This window comes from Leptonotus elevatus, chromosome 10 (genome assembly GCF_054856555.1).
Source record: "Leptonotus elevatus isolate MCC_2025b chromosome 10, RoL_Lele_1.0, whole genome shotgun sequence".
Taxonomy (NCBI): Eukaryota; Metazoa; Chordata; class Actinopteri; order Syngnathiformes; family Syngnathidae; genus Leptonotus; species Leptonotus elevatus.
In genome coordinates this window covers 7,323,311-7,342,307 of record NC_141248.1, presented here as the reverse complement: position 1 = coordinate 7,342,307, position 18,997 = coordinate 7,323,311, and the positions used below count along the sequence as shown (strand labels likewise).

At 42.2% G+C, this 18,997-nt stretch overlaps 2 protein-coding genes across 6 annotated transcripts in view; one reads left to right on the top strand and one right to left on the bottom strand.

Moving 5' to 3' along the window:
- Window positions 1-598: 598 nt before the first annotated feature.
- id1 (inhibitor of DNA binding 1, HLH protein) lies at window positions 599-1,669 on the top strand. The gene is made up of 2 exons (XM_086086973.1): window positions 599-1,079; window positions 1,162-1,669. Exons 1-2 carry the CDS (start codon window positions 717-719, stop codon window positions 1,195-1,197), a joined length of 399 nt encoding a protein of 132 aa, XP_085943099.1. The 5' UTR covers window positions 599-716; the 3' UTR covers window positions 1,198-1,669.
- A 2,329-nt stretch (window positions 1,670-3,998) lies between these two features.
- The window catches only part of ncoa3 (nuclear receptor coactivator 3), a 35,651-nt gene continuing 20,652 nt past the window's right edge, over window positions 3,999-18,997 (bottom strand). For 4 of the 5 annotated variants that reach the window (XM_086087043.1, XM_086087042.1, XM_086087044.1 and 1 more), the window contains 17 exons: window positions 18,729-18,920; window positions 18,518-18,604; window positions 18,168-18,311; window positions 17,401-17,548; window positions 16,186-16,703; window positions 15,165-16,114; window positions 14,948-15,068; window positions 13,735-13,974; window positions 13,331-13,543; window positions 12,938-13,055; window positions 12,659-12,830; window positions 11,450-11,806; window positions 9,182-9,421; window positions 8,843-9,098; window positions 6,704-6,896; window positions 5,810-6,044; window positions 3,999-5,728 (listed from right to left, as the gene is read on the bottom strand). In XM_086087043.1, coding sequence (XP_085943169.1) covers window positions 5,717-5,728; window positions 5,810-6,044; window positions 6,704-6,896; window positions 8,843-9,098; window positions 9,182-9,421; window positions 11,450-11,806; window positions 12,659-12,830; window positions 12,938-13,055; window positions 13,331-13,543; window positions 13,735-13,974; window positions 14,948-15,068; window positions 15,165-16,114; window positions 16,186-16,703; window positions 17,401-17,548; window positions 18,168-18,311; window positions 18,518-18,604; window positions 18,729-18,920 — 4,196 coding nt within the window. In that variant the 3' untranslated portion in view covers window positions 3,999-5,716. The remainder of the gene's footprint in view (window positions 5,729-5,809; window positions 6,045-6,703; window positions 6,897-8,842; window positions 9,099-9,181; window positions 9,422-11,449; window positions 11,807-12,658; window positions 12,831-12,937; window positions 13,056-13,330; window positions 13,544-13,734; window positions 13,975-14,947; window positions 15,069-15,164; window positions 16,115-16,185; window positions 16,704-17,400; window positions 17,549-18,167; window positions 18,312-18,517; window positions 18,605-18,728; window positions 18,921-18,997) is intronic. The other variant, XM_086087046.1, reaches the window with a different exon arrangement.

The window sequence follows — 18,997 nt, the reverse complement described above, 5'->3', positions numbered from 1 at the left end:
CAAAAAAAGAAAAAATATATTTCCTTGATTATTTTTAATTAATCGGCTGATTAATCGGTTATCTGAATTTTATTCTGCCAAACGTCAGAATCAGCACTTGTACATGCACTTATTAATTTCTTATTGCTTTATACTGTGTGTTTGAAACAAAAATAACAATCCATTTGGCTGGCAGAAAATCCCAAACTGAAATTTATTTTAGGGCAGGGCCCCAGGAAGCAGCTCTGACAACAGCGGTGCACATCTGCAGCGCTAGCAACAATGGCCAAATGTGTGGCAGCCTAATTAACACGGCGCATTCATTCATTCATTCTCCCACCACAGCACCCCGTGACTGTCCCGCAGGCAATCTCCACCTGCAGAGTCCCCAAGCCTCGCAATGGACAGCTGGATTCCCACATATTAGCCATAAAAGACACACATTTGTTTCCATTTGTAACGCCATCCCTCAAACAGATTGGAAATCCCGATAACCAGGCGAGCGCGCTGATTGGACGAGATGTCAGCGCGTTCATACGAAAGCCGACACTCGATTGGCTGAGATCCTGCAAGGCCGCGCCCCCGACCACCGCTCTCGCTATATAACCAGGAAGTCTCTCCATGTGGACGTTGCGAACTGTCAACATTACCACGCTGCAATCTCCAAAGGAGAACTTACACATCGACCTTTTTTCCCTTCCTGTGTGGAAAGTACGAGCTGAAATCTTATCCCCGCCATGAAGGTCGTTGGATCTACTTGCGCCCTAAAGAGCAAAGTTGGCGGCGAGGACATGGTGCGCTGCTTATCTGAGCAGAGTCTCGCCATCTCCAAATGCAAGATCCCGCTGCTGGACGAGCAGATGAGCGTCTTCCTGCAGGACATGAACAGCTGTTACAGCAAACTCAAGGAGCTCGTGCCCACCCTGCCCACCAACAAAAAGGCGAGCAAGGTGGAGATCCTGCAACACGTCATCGACTACATCTGGGATCTGCAGGTGGAGCTGGACGAGCCGGAGAGGAGCCGCCACCAGCCCGGGGGCGTGCAGACGCGCACGCCGCTCACTTCCCTCAACTCGGAGCTCGCCGGCATCGCCGTAGAGGTGATTATCACAAAATTCATCTCTGCGATTCGTTTTGCCTCAAAGCTTCACGGTGTGCTAATCGTCTGTCTCCTTTTTGCAGAATGGCTGCTCGGATGATAGGATCATGTGCCGCTAAGAGCTTCACGAGGCTTTCCAAAGGTGTCACCACGCAGCATCCACGAAAACGTTGAACTGTTAGTGGTGGTGGGGGCGGTTTCCACTCCCACAAAAACAAAAAGCTAGAAGCGTTGCGTGGACGTTCTCGAGGATGTCAAAGCAAGAAGTCACTCGAGGCTCTCGATTCATTAGAGGGTCCAGAAAGAGAGAAGACACAAGACCGTGCTGGCCACTGGGACCAAGACGAGACCAGTCCAGCAGAACCTGTTGCATCTTCTACAAAGCTTCTGTTACATTCTTGTATCTTGTGCAAACTATCTGAAAAAAGAAAAAGAAATCATTCCACAAATTTGTATTGTATGTAATTCTCAGATTCCTGAGCGATCAACTGTATTGTATATTACAATGCCACATTACATGTGAACATATTGTTTTCTTACAATGTACATTTTATTGGTGTTTTTTAATTAAAACAAGACAATTATTTTTAACTTTTTCTGCGCATGTGTTACTGCTTCTGTCACACGTACACACACACGTGAGGCTCTTAGCACTGATTCGTTATCCATGTGTGAAAACTAACACTTAGCTATTATGGCACCGTGATGGGTCTTATTGGAGCAAAATGGTGGAATGTACAAGTCGATGTTTTGTCACACTCGGGACAAGCTGTTTGGTCACTCTAGTGAGTGTTTCATTTGGTAACAAAAAGCCACAAGTTTGGCGGGTCAACACAATGGCCCTGCACTAGAGCTCATTTGGCTTTGTGTGGCTCATTAGCAGCTATCCCCTTACTAGAGACGTTTCACTTAGCCTACAACTCTTCAACGTCGGGCGAAAGGAAACACAATGTATAGGCTCCCTTTAATATAACTTGTAATTTATTTTATAGACCTTAATTTGTTTTCAAGTATCGTTCTGTTGTGGGTCCTCGATTTACGTCGGAGTTAGATATACGTTGTAACCTGTACATAAGTCGGAACATGTTGCTGTAAAGTCATATTTACCCTACATGACCATCAAATAATTACAGACTAGTTAATTTTGTCTTGTTCGTAACTTCGGAAATATCTTAATTAATGTGATAAACACATAAATATAATGGGGAAAGTAATTAGCCCGCAAACATTTAAGTCATATCATTAATAAATAAATATTTGTTTACATGTTTGTACGTCGAAATCATCGTAAAGCGAGTGTGTGCATGAATTGTCAAATGACAAGGCGTCAGTCCACTCTAAAAGTAATTTCCCTGAGTCAGGCGTCACTTCAACTTGCTGTTTCAATGTGTTCTGCTATAAATCAGCATGTGCGCCGCACGGGTTAAAAACAGGCTCTGGCTTTAAGATCGCTTGTAAGATTTATTCTGTCTCCCCGGTGCAATGTTTTTCCCATTTTCCCTGCGGTGCGATGCGCACAGCTGCGGGCCGGCGTGGCCGCCCGGGCGCCGTGTGATTGTGTTTGTGCGATAGCTTTGTGCCAAGGGCAGGGGCGGGGGGGAGGAGGGAGGCGGCGAGGGGAGGGGAGGGCGGCCGGGCCCAGACTGAGCGGCGCCGCGGCACACCTGGGGAAGTTCAGGTTAAATAGCTCCACATTCCTCAACACACAGCTGATTGAAACATTAACAAACAGTAATCCGTGGGCCAGGCCGCAGATGGGCCGGGAACCGAGCCAACACACAGACAGAGAGAGAGAGAGAGAGAGAGAGAGAGAGAGAGAGAGAGAGAGAGAGAGAGAGAGAGAGAGAGAGAGAGAGAGAGTCAGCCTCGCTTTGGCACAGATTCCCACACTACAAACTCGTGATTGAGATAGATCTGCTACCCCACGTCATATTTTTACACACGCAAACACTGGATGACGTTTAACTGCGAATTACCTTCAATAAGAAAATGTAAATATATTATCGACTGTTTCGAGACGATTTACAGCATTTCCTCTAAATTAGTATTGTATTCAAGAAATGTGAACGACAACTTTACAATTTAATTACAAGCTAGCTGCAACTTTTGCAAGGAAGTAGCACTTCCTAGCGTTCATTTGGGGCATTGCAAGTATTCAGCCGAACCAGCTGGGCTGCGTTACAGAGCAATATTGCCCCCTGCTGGCTAAAGTGCAAAACGGACAGATCATTCGGAGAAGAGTTAAAAGGTTTAAAAGGTTTGGAGTTATTAAAAAACAAAAAACTGTTTATTCATTAATGAACAAATGATACATTTTCAATTCATAATTAATGTATCTATTAAAATGATGTTATGTAGCTACATTCTTTTTTTAATTTTACTATTTTATTTACAATACATGATACAATTATTAAACGAGACAGGAATTTATTACATTTTAATTTTAAAATGGACAGATGTACACAGATTTATGTAAAATATAAGGTAATTAAATACTGACATAATTCAAATGTACAATTAATTTAATTATAAACAAATCAGATAATAAAATAAAACCATGGCTTTTATTTTCAGTAACTCAATATTTTTTTGAATGAAATACATGAAGGAAAGCAATACTTACAATTTAATTAATTTAATGAATGCCACAAATATTCCAGGACTCTTGCGAAGGTGGCTGCTCGGTTGGCTGGATTACAGAACGGAGCAGGTAGTATATGGCCCACAGGCTATATAATGAACACCACTAAACAAAATGTGCAAAATGTATATTCTGCAGCTACCCTGTATTGTTGCCTTTTTTCAATGAACTCATAAAATAAATTTGTGTGAAATCTGGCCGTGTTTAGTTAAGATAAAGCTGATACACAGGCGGATGCTTTAACAACCAAATGTTATTCCACAATAACTTGACACGTCATGGTTTCCTTTGTTTATTTTGTAAACATAATATACTAGCAGATGTGTCCACTGATAATCATAAGTTCACAATCAAAGTGTTTAAATAGAAATTTGTATTTACATCAATATCAACATCAACTGAAAAAAACCTGTAATATACATCCTGTAAAATAACAGCTATTCAAATCCCAAAGATAGGAAAACAGTTCAATTATCTTTTGCGTCGCCTTGCACTTCATTCAAACATTACAAAGTTCTGTTCCCCACGCAAAGAGCAACATCAGGGCCTGGTACGAAGTTGTAGTTGTGCCATTGATATGTCTTGAAGTGAACTTTTCCTATTTTGAGTTGAAGGGCATTATGCAGCGGGGAATTTCATAGTCTTTTCTGCACACAAGCTCCCAACAACCTAACCCCTTTATATGACTAAAATACATAACCATCATATGAGTTTACAGATGTATGATATGTACCCATTTACCATCTGAATAAAATAATGTATATCATAAAAATGTACACTCCAAAACCTTAGAAACTATACAAAGATGTGGAAAAATATCTTTGGATTGCGCTTGTTGAAAAGGTAGATTGAGCAGAATAAGAGTCCAAAGGAAAATGACCAAATGGCAAAAAAATAAAAAATAAAACACAAAAATAAAAAAATACACTCCACAGAAAGAGGAAGCCGGAAGGAGAACAATGCGAGGACCATAGGTGTGGTGTACTGCAGACTGTTTGTTCACGTCCACGTCGTACTGCAGTCAGACGCGCCAAAACTCCTCTCGCACGTCAAACAAAACAGCGTTGCGTGACTGACAGTCCTAAAAGACGGCACTTCCGCAACACTCGTGAGTGCGTAAGCTCAAACCTTCAGTTCGCCAGATCCTTGTCACAATTAAAAGTGCCTCGCTAAGACATGAAATACAAACATTTGCAGAAGAAAAGAAAAGAAAAGAAACACAGCGTTTAAAAAGGAGGGAAGTCCCATCAGACCTGTAATATTTGGAAAGGTGTTCAAAATAAAACAAAATACAAACCTAATAAATCAGCTTTGACCTACTGGACAAAAAATACAAGCCAGTCTCATTCTTTGTGCAATAATAGGCCTTTAAATTCATGTCTGATATATTTTGTTGAATATTTACAATTCATATTCACAGATGATGTTTGAGACATCTAATACTGCAGTACCATTTGTTTGCTTCAAACAGAGGTTGAGATGCTCAGTTACAGACGAAAAGATGGACATTATTGCTCCAATCTGCATACCATAATAAATTGTGCTTATAGCTTCCAATGTCTTACATGAGGCGCATCCATCCAGACGATCAAAAACACAAATTAAATCAGAAACAAAACCCATTGTTGTGAAGGCATCCATTTTCGAGTAAGGCTGTCAAGATGAGGAAATATTGCATCAATCTTTTTTTTTTCATACAGAAACCTGCAGGTAAAGTGCAGTCAGAGCCAGTTGTACCGTCGCTCCCCGTTTCGCTCAACACTGACTGACATCTCCAAGTTACACACACACACACACACGCACGCACACGCACGCGCGCACTAATATGAGGGTGCGAGGCTCCTGTTGGAGATAAAACCTGGCACAAATTCATCCTCAGGGCAAAGTTCCACTTGGATGAGCAGTGTGTTGTGTCGATGTCATGCTTGATGCTGGAGAATAATGTTTGCGTGTCCTCAGAGCCAAAACCTTTGTGGCAAGGCTGTAAGCTCACGTACTCAGCAATATTTCTACAGAGAGATAAAAAAAAAAAAGATGAGAAATGTTATGACGCATCGGCAGAATGTCAGGTGTGGCAAAGTGTGGCGTACCTGATCAGGTCCCATTGGCATCCGACCCATTCCCATGGGGTTCATGCCCATCTGGCCCTGCATTGGTCCTGGCATCTGGCCCTGCATTTGATTCTGCATCTGGACAGGCATTTGGCCCATTTGTGCCGAGCCGGCACCACCGACCGCACCGGGTCTGCCAATCGAGTTGTTCATCATCATGTTCCCAAACTGTCCCTGGTTTCCCTGCTGTGGGAACTGTTGCTGGGGATACGAGCTGGAGGACACAAACAAAAAGAAAAGCTTAGTCATGTGTCGGAGATTTACTACACAAGTTCTTCCCAAAATTTTATACTCCAATTTATTTGTCAAAAATTACCATTAATTCAAACTATCTCTTTGTTTATCGGTGACAAAGTGACAGGCAGAAAAATCTTATGTTCTTCCACTAGATGGCATTTGGTGTTCATACAAAAGAAGTCATGGCTTCCTGTGCATAGTGTTCAATTCAACAGCCACATATTGCACACTGACTATGTCAATGGACTCTTTCATGATTGGACAAACTGATTAATCCAGGTGTGCCTGACCATTGTCGTCATGGTTACTGTGGTCAGGCACACCTGGATTAATCAGTTTGTCCAATCATGAAAGACAGGAAATGAAGGAGTGGTACTGAGTTCAGGAAGTAGTGGATTTGTGCAAAGAGCCCATTTGTGAGTACATTGAGACAAGATCATCTTTGTTTTAGTTTTCATACATTTTCATGTAGCCATTTTTTGGTAATGTGCCATGAATGTTTATACATAAAATGGTGCCAGCCCGAACAGCAGACATGATCCATCCTAGCAGCAAGTACTTTAAAAGTAATATTCCTTTTTTTCTTCTTTTATTTTACCCCAGAATGACTTGTGTCATTATGTTGGCCTTGCATACCTTTTGCGTGGCATCCCACCCTGCGGCCAGCCCTTCATGTCTCCTGACGGATACATGGAGCCTCCCTGTGGATTTCCTTGCATTCCTGACATCATGTTGTTCTGAGCAGGACCTCCCATCCTACCCGCCATCATGTTTTGCGGTGGGCTGCTACTTGGAGCCATGAACGATTGCTCCCCCTGTTGGTTCATTCCTGCATGTGCAGAAAAACAACAGTCAGGATTGCAACTTCCAACATGGCGGAGAAAACAAGCAAAATGGAGACTCATCTATGTAACTGCCACATTGGCATTTTTGTGGGGATTATTTGTTTTCTTTGCTATTGGGCATGTGTCACCACTCACACCAGAGAGGGTGCTGTAGGGCGGATACGGTATTAGTGGGTAAATAAAAAGCCAAAGGTGAGTGAGACCGTATCATTAAAGGCACAGAGTGTATTATTTAGATCACATCTAGTAGTGAACTAATAGAATGCAACGATTTTTAAGCATGCACACTTGCACCAATTACTACTCTAAATGAAGATTTATTTTATGTATTTTTGTTTCGAAGGAGGAGGACACGTTACAGACTATATTTTCAGTATGAACTTTCAACTATGGCAAGTTATTTTCAGTCAAATAGTAACTACCTCACGAAAATAGAGTGTTACACTATGAATTAGTATTTGGAGTGAGCAAGCAACCTGGCGAGTAAGAAAGAGCTGAAGCGGTTAACAAGAACGGCTAGCTGGAGTAAAGCAGAGGGAGACAAGCGTCGGGAGCCCGAATTAACGAGATTCGTAGCAGAAAAATGGCGGCGAAACATGTCCGGCTCCCGAAGGCATGGCAGCGACCTATGTAATATAATTAACGATTGCTGGACCTGCGATTAGTTTAAAAAACGTAGGTTGATGTGATAGAACACATTTTTTTGTGTGCATATTATTGAAATGAATAGTGGGGTTTTAAAACGAATGAATTAGTAGTTCACCACTAGATGGAGCTAAATATTACACACTAAAGCTTTAAGAGCATACAAAAAGTGCCCTTTTGGACATTGCATACAGCAAGTTTTTGTTGTTTTTGTTTTGGTACATTTTGTGTCGGTCAATATGTTTTTGTAAGTTAAGTAGAAGTTGTATTTATTTTCTTTATGCTAATTGTTGCGTTTGTTTGAGTATTTTTGCTCTCGTTTTCACGGTGGATTCATTGTTTGTCAAGGAGCAATAAACTCGGCAGTCAAGGAAAACCACTTGTATCTGCGGCTATGAAGTGCAACTAAGGCATCTATAATATAAAAAATATATATTTTGCCTAAAATCGTAAATGTGATTTTATTCACAAAGGGTCAAAACATTAAAGGGGAAGTCAACCCCCCCCCCCCCCCCCCAAAAAAAATCTTGTCAATAATATGTTCTATGATGCCCCACTAGTGTAAATGTGGTATTCTGATTAATATTGCGTTAGTGGAATATGAGTTAAGCAGCAAAATCCATCCATCTCATCCCATCAATGTTGCTCAAGTCTCAGGTAACAATCAATCACAGCTCAGCTTCAGAAAACAGGTGAGCTGTGATTGGTCATTGCCTGAACCCTGAGCAATTGTGTTGTCCTCTTCAGTCGACAGCAAGTGGCAAAATGTCCGCCCCCTGAGATGGATAAAAACGGCTGCATTTTACTGCATAATTCATATTCCACAAATGTCATATTAATCAGAATGTCATATTTGGACTAGTGAGGTCACATATAAAATATTATTGTCAAAAATGTTTAAGGTTGACTTCCACTTTAAGAAATAATCCATTCTAGAGGAAAACAAATATTAGCCAAACAGGAAATGTTTCAAAACATAAAAATAAATAAAACTAGTGGTTGAGGGGGGAAGTCAAGCCAAAAATGTTATTTGCAATTAATATTGCATTTGTGGAACAATACAAAAATCCAGCAAAATCCACCCGTTTTTACCCATCTCATTTGGCGGCCATTTTGACTGAAAATGACATCACAGTGCTAAAGGGCTCAGCTTGTGAACGTCACATGACCAAACCCAGAAAACAGGCGAGCCGTGATTGGTCATTACCTGAGCCCTTAGGCACTGTCATGTCATTTTCAGTCAGTGACTCTTAAAACACAAACAGCTTTGTCGTAAGTGACTCACCATAGTTACCTCCATAAGTGAATCCCTGCTGTCCTGGCTGGTTCATGCCGGGGCCTCCCATGGCACTGTCCATTCCTCCCGGTGCGGTGACATTTGGAGGAGGGCTGAATCCTGCGGCAGCCCCTTGTGCCTGTGCCTGTGCCTGTGCCTGTGCCTGCATCTGTTGCTTCTGCTGCATCAGTATCATCATCCGGTGTCTCCTCATCTCCATTTCCCTGCTGCGCTGGGCCATCATCTGAGCATTCAGGAAACCAGGCTGCGCAAAAACAAAAATACACTGACTAACTTGCGTCAATAATAGTGACTTTCGTGAAGCATGAAGGACAGTTGCTTACATACCTGACCACTCATCCCAGACTGCATCCCAGGCTGCATCCCAGGCTGCATCCCGGGCTGCATCCCGGGCTGCATCCCGGGCTGCATCCCGGGCTGCATCCCGGGCTGCATCCCAGGTTGCATACTGGGTCGTATGCCAGGCTGCATGCCGGGTTGCATGGCGGGCCGCATGGCAGGGCGCATGGCGGGATTTCCTCCAGGGGCATTTTCCATCTTTATGCCTTGACGGGTCTGGTTCATAAACTGTCATATGGGATCATTTCAAAACATATGTCATTACAGGGGTTGATTACTTCTGATGTACTGTAATCAGGCCCGGCTTGAGAAAGCGGGACGAGCGGGCCACTAGAGGTCACTATTTCGCTAATTTCAAAATCAGCCAATAATATGCTTGTGGTAAACCTTGAGCCATGCAGGCGCAGTGACAAAGTTGGAGCATATAATATAATATTTTTCAGAATGTACTTGAAATTATTTGCACACACACACACACAAAAATCATGAAATATTTTTGACCTCTTGTTATTTATAGCTTAGGTCAGTGGTGTCATACATGTATTTGTTTATTGTTCAAATAAACATTGTGATCCAGTAATCAGGGATGTGATTTGACCAAAGTGAAATTATCTGAAAATTTAGCCGGGGGTCTGGGGGCCGCGGGCACTCAGCTAGGTCCAGAGCTCATGGGTTTTCCGTGTTTTTAAGTACTTTCAATGCACTCAGATGACAAAGAAATAGACGAAACAACAGCATAAATTTTCAATGTATATTGAACTATCCCATATAAAATTGCAGTTTTAGTCAACTCAAAATCAGTCACATTCAAAAACATTGGACTGCCTTTGCTTTTAAAAACTATCACTGAGAATATCATCATATATATTTACCATGCAATAAATCATTTAATCAATCATTCTTAATTTAATACATAATGCATAACAAAAACATAAAATACCTCATGCAGCAAGCTCTGGTAAAAACACAATCATGCATTCGGATTGACTAAGATCATCTCTGTAACTGCATACATCAAGATAGTCAACATATTGAAACCTGAAAAGTGCAAATAATGCAGCATTCATTTGAGTTTGTGTCAATGATTAACCATGTTAAATATTTATGGCCATTTTTATTACGTTATAATATTTTCGAAAATTTGATTTCGATTAATTTGAAAAGTTTACCACCGACCTCAAAATTCACGACTCTATCAGCAACTGGTACAGGTTGTTGGGGTGGATCACGTCTCTCTATTACCGCTTCCGATTGTGATGTCAATAAGGGATGGAGGCCGTAAAGTTTTGGAGTTTTCGTTTGGGCACCGAAACTTCCAGCGATGGAATAATTTGTTCTTGACTGGAGTTCTTTCACGTGTTTTTTGCTCTTTGCGTGACTTTCAAGAGCTTTGAAACCTCTCCCACCATAGTCAATGGTATCATGGCACCAAATGCAAAGCGCTTTCCCAGCACGATCGATCTTCCGAATAAAGTCACTGAACAAATTCGTCACAGTCTTCTTTCCAACATTTGTAGATATATCCTTCTCTAACCAGTCCCATCGAAACTTGTTTTTTACGATCTTGTCAATTTCCTTAACTCGCGGAGCATCTTTGCGTTCGATCACGGACATCTTTCTTTAAACACCCGGCAAAAATGTCTGAGAAATGAACAAGGCATACTCCTATGCCTTTATAACAAGCGCGTTTATTGGTCAACAAACAATGGCATACGCCTATGCCTTTATAACAAGCGCGTTTATTGGTCAACACGAGACTTCAGCCAATCGCAAGATCAGTTTCATTTCAGTTACGGAAACACTAAAATGGAATGCTGTCGAGAGACGAAATCGGATTTTTTACCACTTAAAAAATTGTAACATTTTATTTTTGGAGATAAAAAAAAAGCGGAATTCCGCGAATTAGCGGAAAAATCACATCCCTGAGTAATGGCATTAAGTTGTTACTTTAATTTTTGATAAAATACACAAAAAATATCGATGTTGGGTGGAATATGAAGCTATTTTAGATCGATATGCTAATACTAATATGCAAAAAACAAAAAACAAAAACATCATTAAAATGCTGTGAACTGAAGTGGGCCAGTCTGAGCATTGAAACTCCAGAGCTGAAAATGAGTCCCAGTCCGGCCCTGACTGTAATACAGTCAGTACTTTACAAATTGACTAAACCATCATTAGAAGAAAAAGTACAATAAAATGAACATGACAATTTTTTAATTAAGAATTCAAGAACTACTCTACGAGTGTTATCACCTGAAGCCTCTGTTGCAGCTGCAGTCGAAGAGGCTTGGCTGTGATCATGCTAGGTCTCATGTTAGCGCGGGGGTTACCCAGACCTGCCATGCCCCCCATTCCTGGGAAGCTTCCGGGCTGGCCCATTTGATTCATCATGGGGTTGAATCCTGCTGGAGATTGGCTTGGTATCGAGTTGCCACCATAACCAGGCTGCATGCCTATTGAGGCAGTTCTCGGTGGCCCAGGATACCCTTGGCCATACAAGGGCTTTTGCTCCATGCCAATGGTTGAGTCAGGCCCTGTGAAAGGCTCTGATCGGGCAGATTGTGGCTGTCCTTGATCCTGGGCCTGAGGATGGCCCTCAGGTCCGTGGTTCTAAGGTAAAGAAGAGAGAAATCTCATCATGGATTGGACATTATAGATCTTAACTCATTCACTGCCATTGACGGTTAAAGACATCAAAAATGCATTTGAACTATTTCTATTAGTTTAACATTTTTTTCCCACTTTTGTTAACAAGAAACCGAGAATTTTTGTTATTTTACATTTTAGAACAGATAAAATTTGTGATTAATCTTGAGTTAACTAGTGAAGTCATGCAATTAATTATGATTAAAAATTGTAATCGCCTGACGCGCCTAATTTTTTATAATCTTTTCTTTCTTTTTAAATCGCGTCAGGTGATAATTTTTTTTAAATTGTAATTAATTCCATGACTTCAATAGTTAACTCGCGGTTAATCACAAATGTTAAATCTGTTCTAAATGTACACAAATGTTTTTTTCTAGGTTTTCATACTCTTAACAAAAGTGGGGAAAAATGTTAAACTAATAGAAATAGTTCAAATGAATTTTTGACGTCTATAGCTGTCAAAGGCAGTGGATGAGTTAATATGTATGTGGAGTGAAGCAGGTTTCATAACGTATAATGGAGGTACCCAAAACATGAACCTCCTAAATTAGAGGTGGGCAATCTCGGTCCTCGAGGGCCGGAGTCCTGCAGGTTTTGGAGGTTTCTCACTTCCAACACAAGCTGATTCCAATCCACAGGATCGTTATCAGGCTTGCTGATGTGCTGATCATATATCAGCTGTGTTGGAGAAGGGCAACATGCAAAACCTGCAGGACTCCGGCCTTCGATGCCCACCTCAGCTCTAAATAATAATAATGGAAATCAGTTGCCAATAAATTACTTTGCAGTTCAAATCATCCTTAATAGTACCCGTACCTGGCCTACTATCTCAGGGATGCCGAGGGCTCGGTCGATTTCCTGCAAAGCAATGACGTCTGCAGTGTTGAGCAGAGAGTCCAGCTGATCCAGAAGTGCCCGCTCATCACTCTGTCCTTCACTGCTCGCCAGGGGGCCGAGAAGCTCTTCTAGTGGGTTGCCAAACTGTTCCCTATCACAAAAGATGAAGAGGAAGATATTGAACGGATGTTACAAAAAGTTGGACAACGTCTGTCTACAATCATTGATTAGGATCAACTGAGAAAGACATATGTTTACCTGTTTGTGTTACTCCGTGATCTTTCAATGCCCATGGCAGAGTCTGGCCAGGACGGGGACCGAGGTGGGGGCCCGGCCCCACCAAATGGGCTCATGCTCATGTTGCCTTCATTGGTACCTAGAGTGGAGACAGTGGGTGGTGCAATAATCAGCAGGTGGTTGAAAATATTCAAATTATTCACATAACACAATACCAAAAAATTAATATTATAACTGCATATATGCTTACAGTCAGTTCCAAGTCAGACTTGTGAAAATACAATTTCAAGCAAGCATTACATGCAACTAAACTACCAGTAAATTGATTCGTTTATTGAAGAATGTTCAGACTGATGTTGCTTTGGTTTCTTTTTTATTACATAGTGTATACTATTAGTGCTTTGTCAGGCGTACCCATCTCCATAAGTTGTTGCTGCAGGATTGACCTCGTGTTTGCGGGCACACTGTTGGAGCGGTTGATCATGGGTCCCCCCATTGGACCGGAGCGAGCCATGCCTGGGTGGCCTGGTCCAGTCATCGGGCTGGTGTTGGATCGTTGCATTACCCAATCCCCTGGCCCTGCCATTGGAGGGCGTTGAGGCATTCCCGTCCCTCTGACCATGCCTCCTGATCGACAAAAGTCAATAACAAAACTTAGTCACACAGAAAATATTCTTTCTGAGACAAAGAGAACATGCAATAGTCAAAGATAGTTTCTACAGAAAACATCTATACATTTTTCCAATGACTATTCTCTGTAACTAAGAATTCATTAACAGACTGTTGTTTTAAGAATGCTAAGATTTTTTCAAATGTACTTGTTGGATGGCCTCTTGGTGGACACACTCCCGTGCCTCCGGGGAAGCCATTAGGAACACCCCCAGGTCGGATGGGCGCATCCATGTTCTCTTGTTTGATGAGTGTGGGACAGAGGACATTCCTTCTTCCAGCCAAGCCAACTCCCACTGGCACTTCGCCACCCATCGGCTTAGAATCTACAGACAGCGCTCTTTGACAGGCGCCTCGCTGACCTGGAGTTAAAGCGCCTCGATTGCCTTCTAAAACAAACAAGTAAACCATTTAGGCTCTTTAGTAGTCCAATGCGTACATGCTTAATCAGTCAATATTAAAAGCTATAACATGAAAATAAAAAGTATGATACCACTTTTATTTTCTTCAGACCAATATCAGGGTGACTAGTCAACTCTTGAGTAGTCACTGGTACTGATACCACTAGTATTTTTAATGCATAAAATTTCCCCCAACAAACTGACAGATAATTTTAAAGAAAAATCTACAATTCCCAATATAGCATTTTCCCTTAAAATTGCATTAAATTTACTCATTCACTCCCAGCTATTTTCACTGAAGCAATCCGTTTGCTCCCGGCTGTTTTACTGGATTTTGACAAATTTTGCAAGGCCCACAGAATATTGTGTTCTCGTGCTATAAAAACATGGACCTACCTACTAAAAGAAAGATTAGAGTATTTTCTTTCATCAGAAAAAAAACTATTTGTATCTGTTTCCGCTTTGCAGCAATTAGCATTAGAATATAGCTAAGTTTCATCATTATTCCCATTCCTGTTGAAAACACTGGCAAAAAGAGCTTTTTGCAACATAGCCCTGGCTGATCTCTTATACTCTGCTGCCACCTGCTGGCCGTTTTTTTAAACAACTACCATTGCTTCAAGCCACCTCTTCATGTCAGAAGCTGCATCAAACCCTTCTGTGTGCTCTTGCATTAAAAATATTTTAAACAACACACACATAAATATGTTTTTGGGAGTGAAGGACAAAGTATTAAAAAAAAACATGTACTTTTATCGCTTTGAATGAGTTCACGACAATTTTCTATTTTTCAAATTTCTAGGTCCTGATTGTAAAACGGCCACGCTACTGGGATTGGCCGCCGTCGTGGGTACCGATACCTTGAAATAAAGACGGTTATCAGCCCGATACTGATACCTGGTATCAATACTCAGTGAGTACTCAGTCTTTCATCCAAGAAGCAAAAATGTATTTGGCTTACCAAGCAAACTGTCAGGCATGATTCCCTGTTTGCTCCCGACTTCTTTTCCTGATCTGGAATCAGGCTCAGGGAAGAAACCAGAAACATTCCTTGTTCCAAGGATGGTCTCCAGGGTCTCCACCTGCATCATTGATGTGGGGAATCAAATTAATTACAAAAATGTTTATTGCGCTGACTAATGCTAAAATGAGATTGTTGGTTTGAGTGAAAATATCACCTCATCAGATGGCTCAAGCTTGACTTTGCCATCCATTGAGTGGGTCTCAGAGCTTGTGACCCCTGACCCCAGAGCTCCCCTCCCCTCTAGCTCTTCCAGCTTTGGCTTGATATCAGCACCTTCTTTTGAGTCATCCTTATTAAGGAGGTAGTGAAGGAGTGCATGGGGCTTCTCCTTCTTCGGACTGTGCTGCTCCTGCTTGGATTCTGATCCCCGAACTCCTCCGACAGCTCCTGCCTCAGATGTGCCGGACTCCAAGCTACTCTTGCCAGTGGCTTCTTCTGTGATGCGGGCCACCTCAGCGGGGGTGTTCCCAGTTTTCAGAAGCTTGTGGAGAATCTTGTGCTTCTCTTGAAGTGACTGGCTTGTGAAATGCCCTGAAGAAGACACGGCGCCGTGACCTCCGCCTGTAGAGGAAGACACACCAGTTGAGGAGGAAGGGCTGGTAACACCAGTTGTTCCGTCTTTCACATCCAGTGTGGAACTGGGCCCAGAGCTTGGAGGGTGTTTCGCTGGCGCAAGCTCATCTGTTGGGGATGTGAGGAGCTGCAAAAGCTTCTTGTGGCTTTTGTCGGGCCCCCGACGATGAGATTCTCCCATGTTTGGTCCCGCCTCTCTGCTTGCTTGACTGTCTGGTTTGTCTGAAGGGCACTCGCTCGAGGGGGTGTGGGGATGCTGCTCCCCCGTTGCCCCCAGTGAGCTACCCGGGCTCTTTGAGTCGCAGTGGGATGGGAGGCCGGATTTGCAGGGCCCACTTGTAACCTGGTTGGTGGAATTAATACTTGGTGAGCTGTCAGGCTTGTGCGTGGTAGGGGAAGTAAGTGGGGAGGGCAGTGGGTTGCCCACACCCTCGCTGATTGCTTGCAGAGCATTCAAGGAGCTGCTGGAGAAAGTAGTGGTCCCGCCTCCAGAGTTACCCGGGTGACTGGAGCTCATGGGAGAATTCAAACCTATAAATAAGATAGCACGTGAGCTTGGTAAAACAAATACATGTGAGAATTGCAGATTTTGCTTTTTGTACCTCCAGGAGAGAAGGGGCTGGCACCCATCTTGGGACTTCCTCTGACTCGGGGTGAACCCATGACATTGTGTGGAGGGCCATTTATACCTGGACTGGCCTGTGGCGGACTGGTCATTCCCATCCCGTATCCTCCACCTCCAGGTCCACCCCCGTGGAACTGAGCCATCTGTTGATGTTGATGTTGGTGCTGATGCTGCTGATGCATGCTGTGGTGGCCCATCGGATTCATTTGCCCCATTTGGTTCATCGTGTTCATTGAATTCATGGAATTGATTGGGCCCATGTTGTTCATTTGGTGCATGGGATTCATTTGATGCATGGAGTTCATTTGATTCATGCGGTTGCCCCCATTGTAAGGAGGTGCTCCTCTTTGGGCCAGGTTTCCCTGGTCAGCAATGCCATAGGGCATGCTCATGCTTCCACCGGACACCATGTTCATTTGTTGGTTGGGGTTGTTCACACCCATGCTTTGAGGCCTGATGCTTCCTACTTGGTTTCCACGATAGCTACTCTGCTCTCTGAAAGATTAAATACAAAATATGATGAGACAATCATGCAGTTGAATCCAAGTCGCATCGCACCGTGAATAACACAAACTGGTGTATAATACCCACCAACAGACCAGAAAAAAAACACCCTTAAAAAATGTTGACTTCTCTCTGTACTTGTGTATATTACTGTCCGCCAATTTGTTGATATCCTTTATTATCAGAGTGAATAATATGAATGAATAAAGAGTCAAACATACTACTATTATGTAAATGTTTTTAAATCCATTAAAAACAATGCTATTTTCCCATACCTATGATTAAGGTATTTCAAAGTATTTTTAAACTCATGTTTTCCAAAATCTTGTTCTTGCACTGTACGCTCTTTTAGTCACTTTCGTTAGCTTTTTAATTTATTTGCTTTTAAATCTCTTTAACTCTATTTGTAACTGCTTTCAAATAGTGTAATTATACAGTATGTGAAGCATATTGAGTTACAGTGTGTGTAAAATGTGCTATAAATCAGTAATTCTATTTTTTTCTACAACCCGCTAGGGACTGGTAAACTTCTAAATAATTTGAAATTTGAATTTCGCCAACCCCCCCCCCCCCCCCCCCCCAATTAAGGATAAAATTGCTAAAAATATAAAAACACACGCGGGGGAAAAATTGCGTGTAATTCACAAATTCACAGGATGTTACAGCTGATTAAAAATGTCATTTTCACCTCTGAAGCAGGTGTGTAGAGAGAAATGAGTGTGGTTCATTGGTGTTAGGATTCCTGCAGAGGTCACTGCGAGTCTGGGCGGTGACGGGGGTGCCATCAGAGAGGGAGAATCGGTAGAGTGGTGTTTCTGCATGGCCATTGTGGAAAGCTGTTGTGAAACAGAGCAAGGAAAAAATATTTAAGAAAATTACCAGACATAGTGAATATCAATGACATGGGGCCAAAACTCCATCCATCCATCCATTTTCTTCACAATGGTTGCGGGAGGCGCTGGAGCCTATCCCAGCTGGCTTTGGGCAGTAGGCAGTAGTACACCCTGAAATGGTTGCCAGCCAATCGCAAGGGCCAAAACTAAATAAGTCTCAATTTGCTAAATTTCTTATTGTAACACAAATCTATCCTATTGGTCAGTCCACACATGTGGGTGTTTTTTTCACAAATAATTGACCAATCTAAAGTGTTGAAAATGGTTTGCACTCTTTGATGATTTGGTGTTATTAGTTGAACAAAAAAAGCAATTTTTAGGGTCTTCTCAAAAGTGACTATTTTAGAAGTACAAGGTTTCGGCCCAATGCCAGCGATATAAGTGACTGAGCAGTCAACTGAGGTCATTTAAGGATAGGCATACATTTTGAATGCTGTCTGTTATTGTTCCTCCTATCTAGACACAGAAGTGAATCCCGACCCTGTTCAAATAAAGTGGTCTGGTAAAATATGACCACATTCTGAATGTAATGCTTGAAACGACTCAGTTCAGAAATACAAACCATCTTGATAGTGGCGTTTGTAAGACCACGGCTGTCCATCGCTTCGACTGAGGAACATCTGTATGCAGCGCCTCACCAGGTCCTCCCAACCAGGACGCATTGTGGTGTGAAGAGTGCTATGCTGCTCAATTTCAATGAGTTTACCTAGAATTGCGGGACAAAAAATTAGGGTTGCATTGAAATGTAACTGCTGGGATGCATGAAATGAAATGTCATCCTTTCATCTACTGCATGAAAGGATTTCAAACCTCATGTTGACACAGTGAAATTATACAAGTAAAGCAAGACCCTTATGCTTGTTTTTCATTATTTCCCATTTGTACACCATTCGGGAAAAAAAGGAACCTTACCTGACAGCTCGTGGCGTGTGCTAAACCGCTCTGTCCTCTCTAGTGCTGTGATGCGTCGAGCCACGCAGATCATACATGACTGGAGATCTGAATCAGAAGACAATATAATATTACATGCTTTATTTTGATACTACTTTTAATGCATTTTTAATTTCAGATTAAGCCAAACGGTATCTTAAAATTTTGGGGACAAAATATTTGAGCTAGATACCTTCCCCTTCCTCCATCATGGCCCGGGGCTGAGTGAGAGCAAAACACTGCATAGTCTCATAGCGCTGTCCACCGGGCCTGTTTTCTGACAACCCATGACATTGACCATGGACCAAGTTTACCAACATGCGACAGTTGAATGTGTGGCTCTTCTGTCTGGGTGCCTCTACCGCCCACGATGCCCCATTTGGAACTACAAGAAGCGATCAAAATGATTACTGAGTGACTACGATAACATTTTGTATTGTGTTGGTGTTAAGGCGTTTTACT

Bases quoted from the DNA above. Each gene is read 5' to 3' on its own strand.
- id1 (XM_086086973.1), top strand. From the start codon at position 717: ATGAAGGTCGTTGGATCTACTTGCGCCCTAAAGAGCAAAGTTGGCGGC. The intron at 1,080-1,161 runs GTGATTATCACA...TCCTTTTTGCAG, and splicing joins TCGCCGGCATCGCCGTAGAG to AATGGCTGCTCGGATGATAG.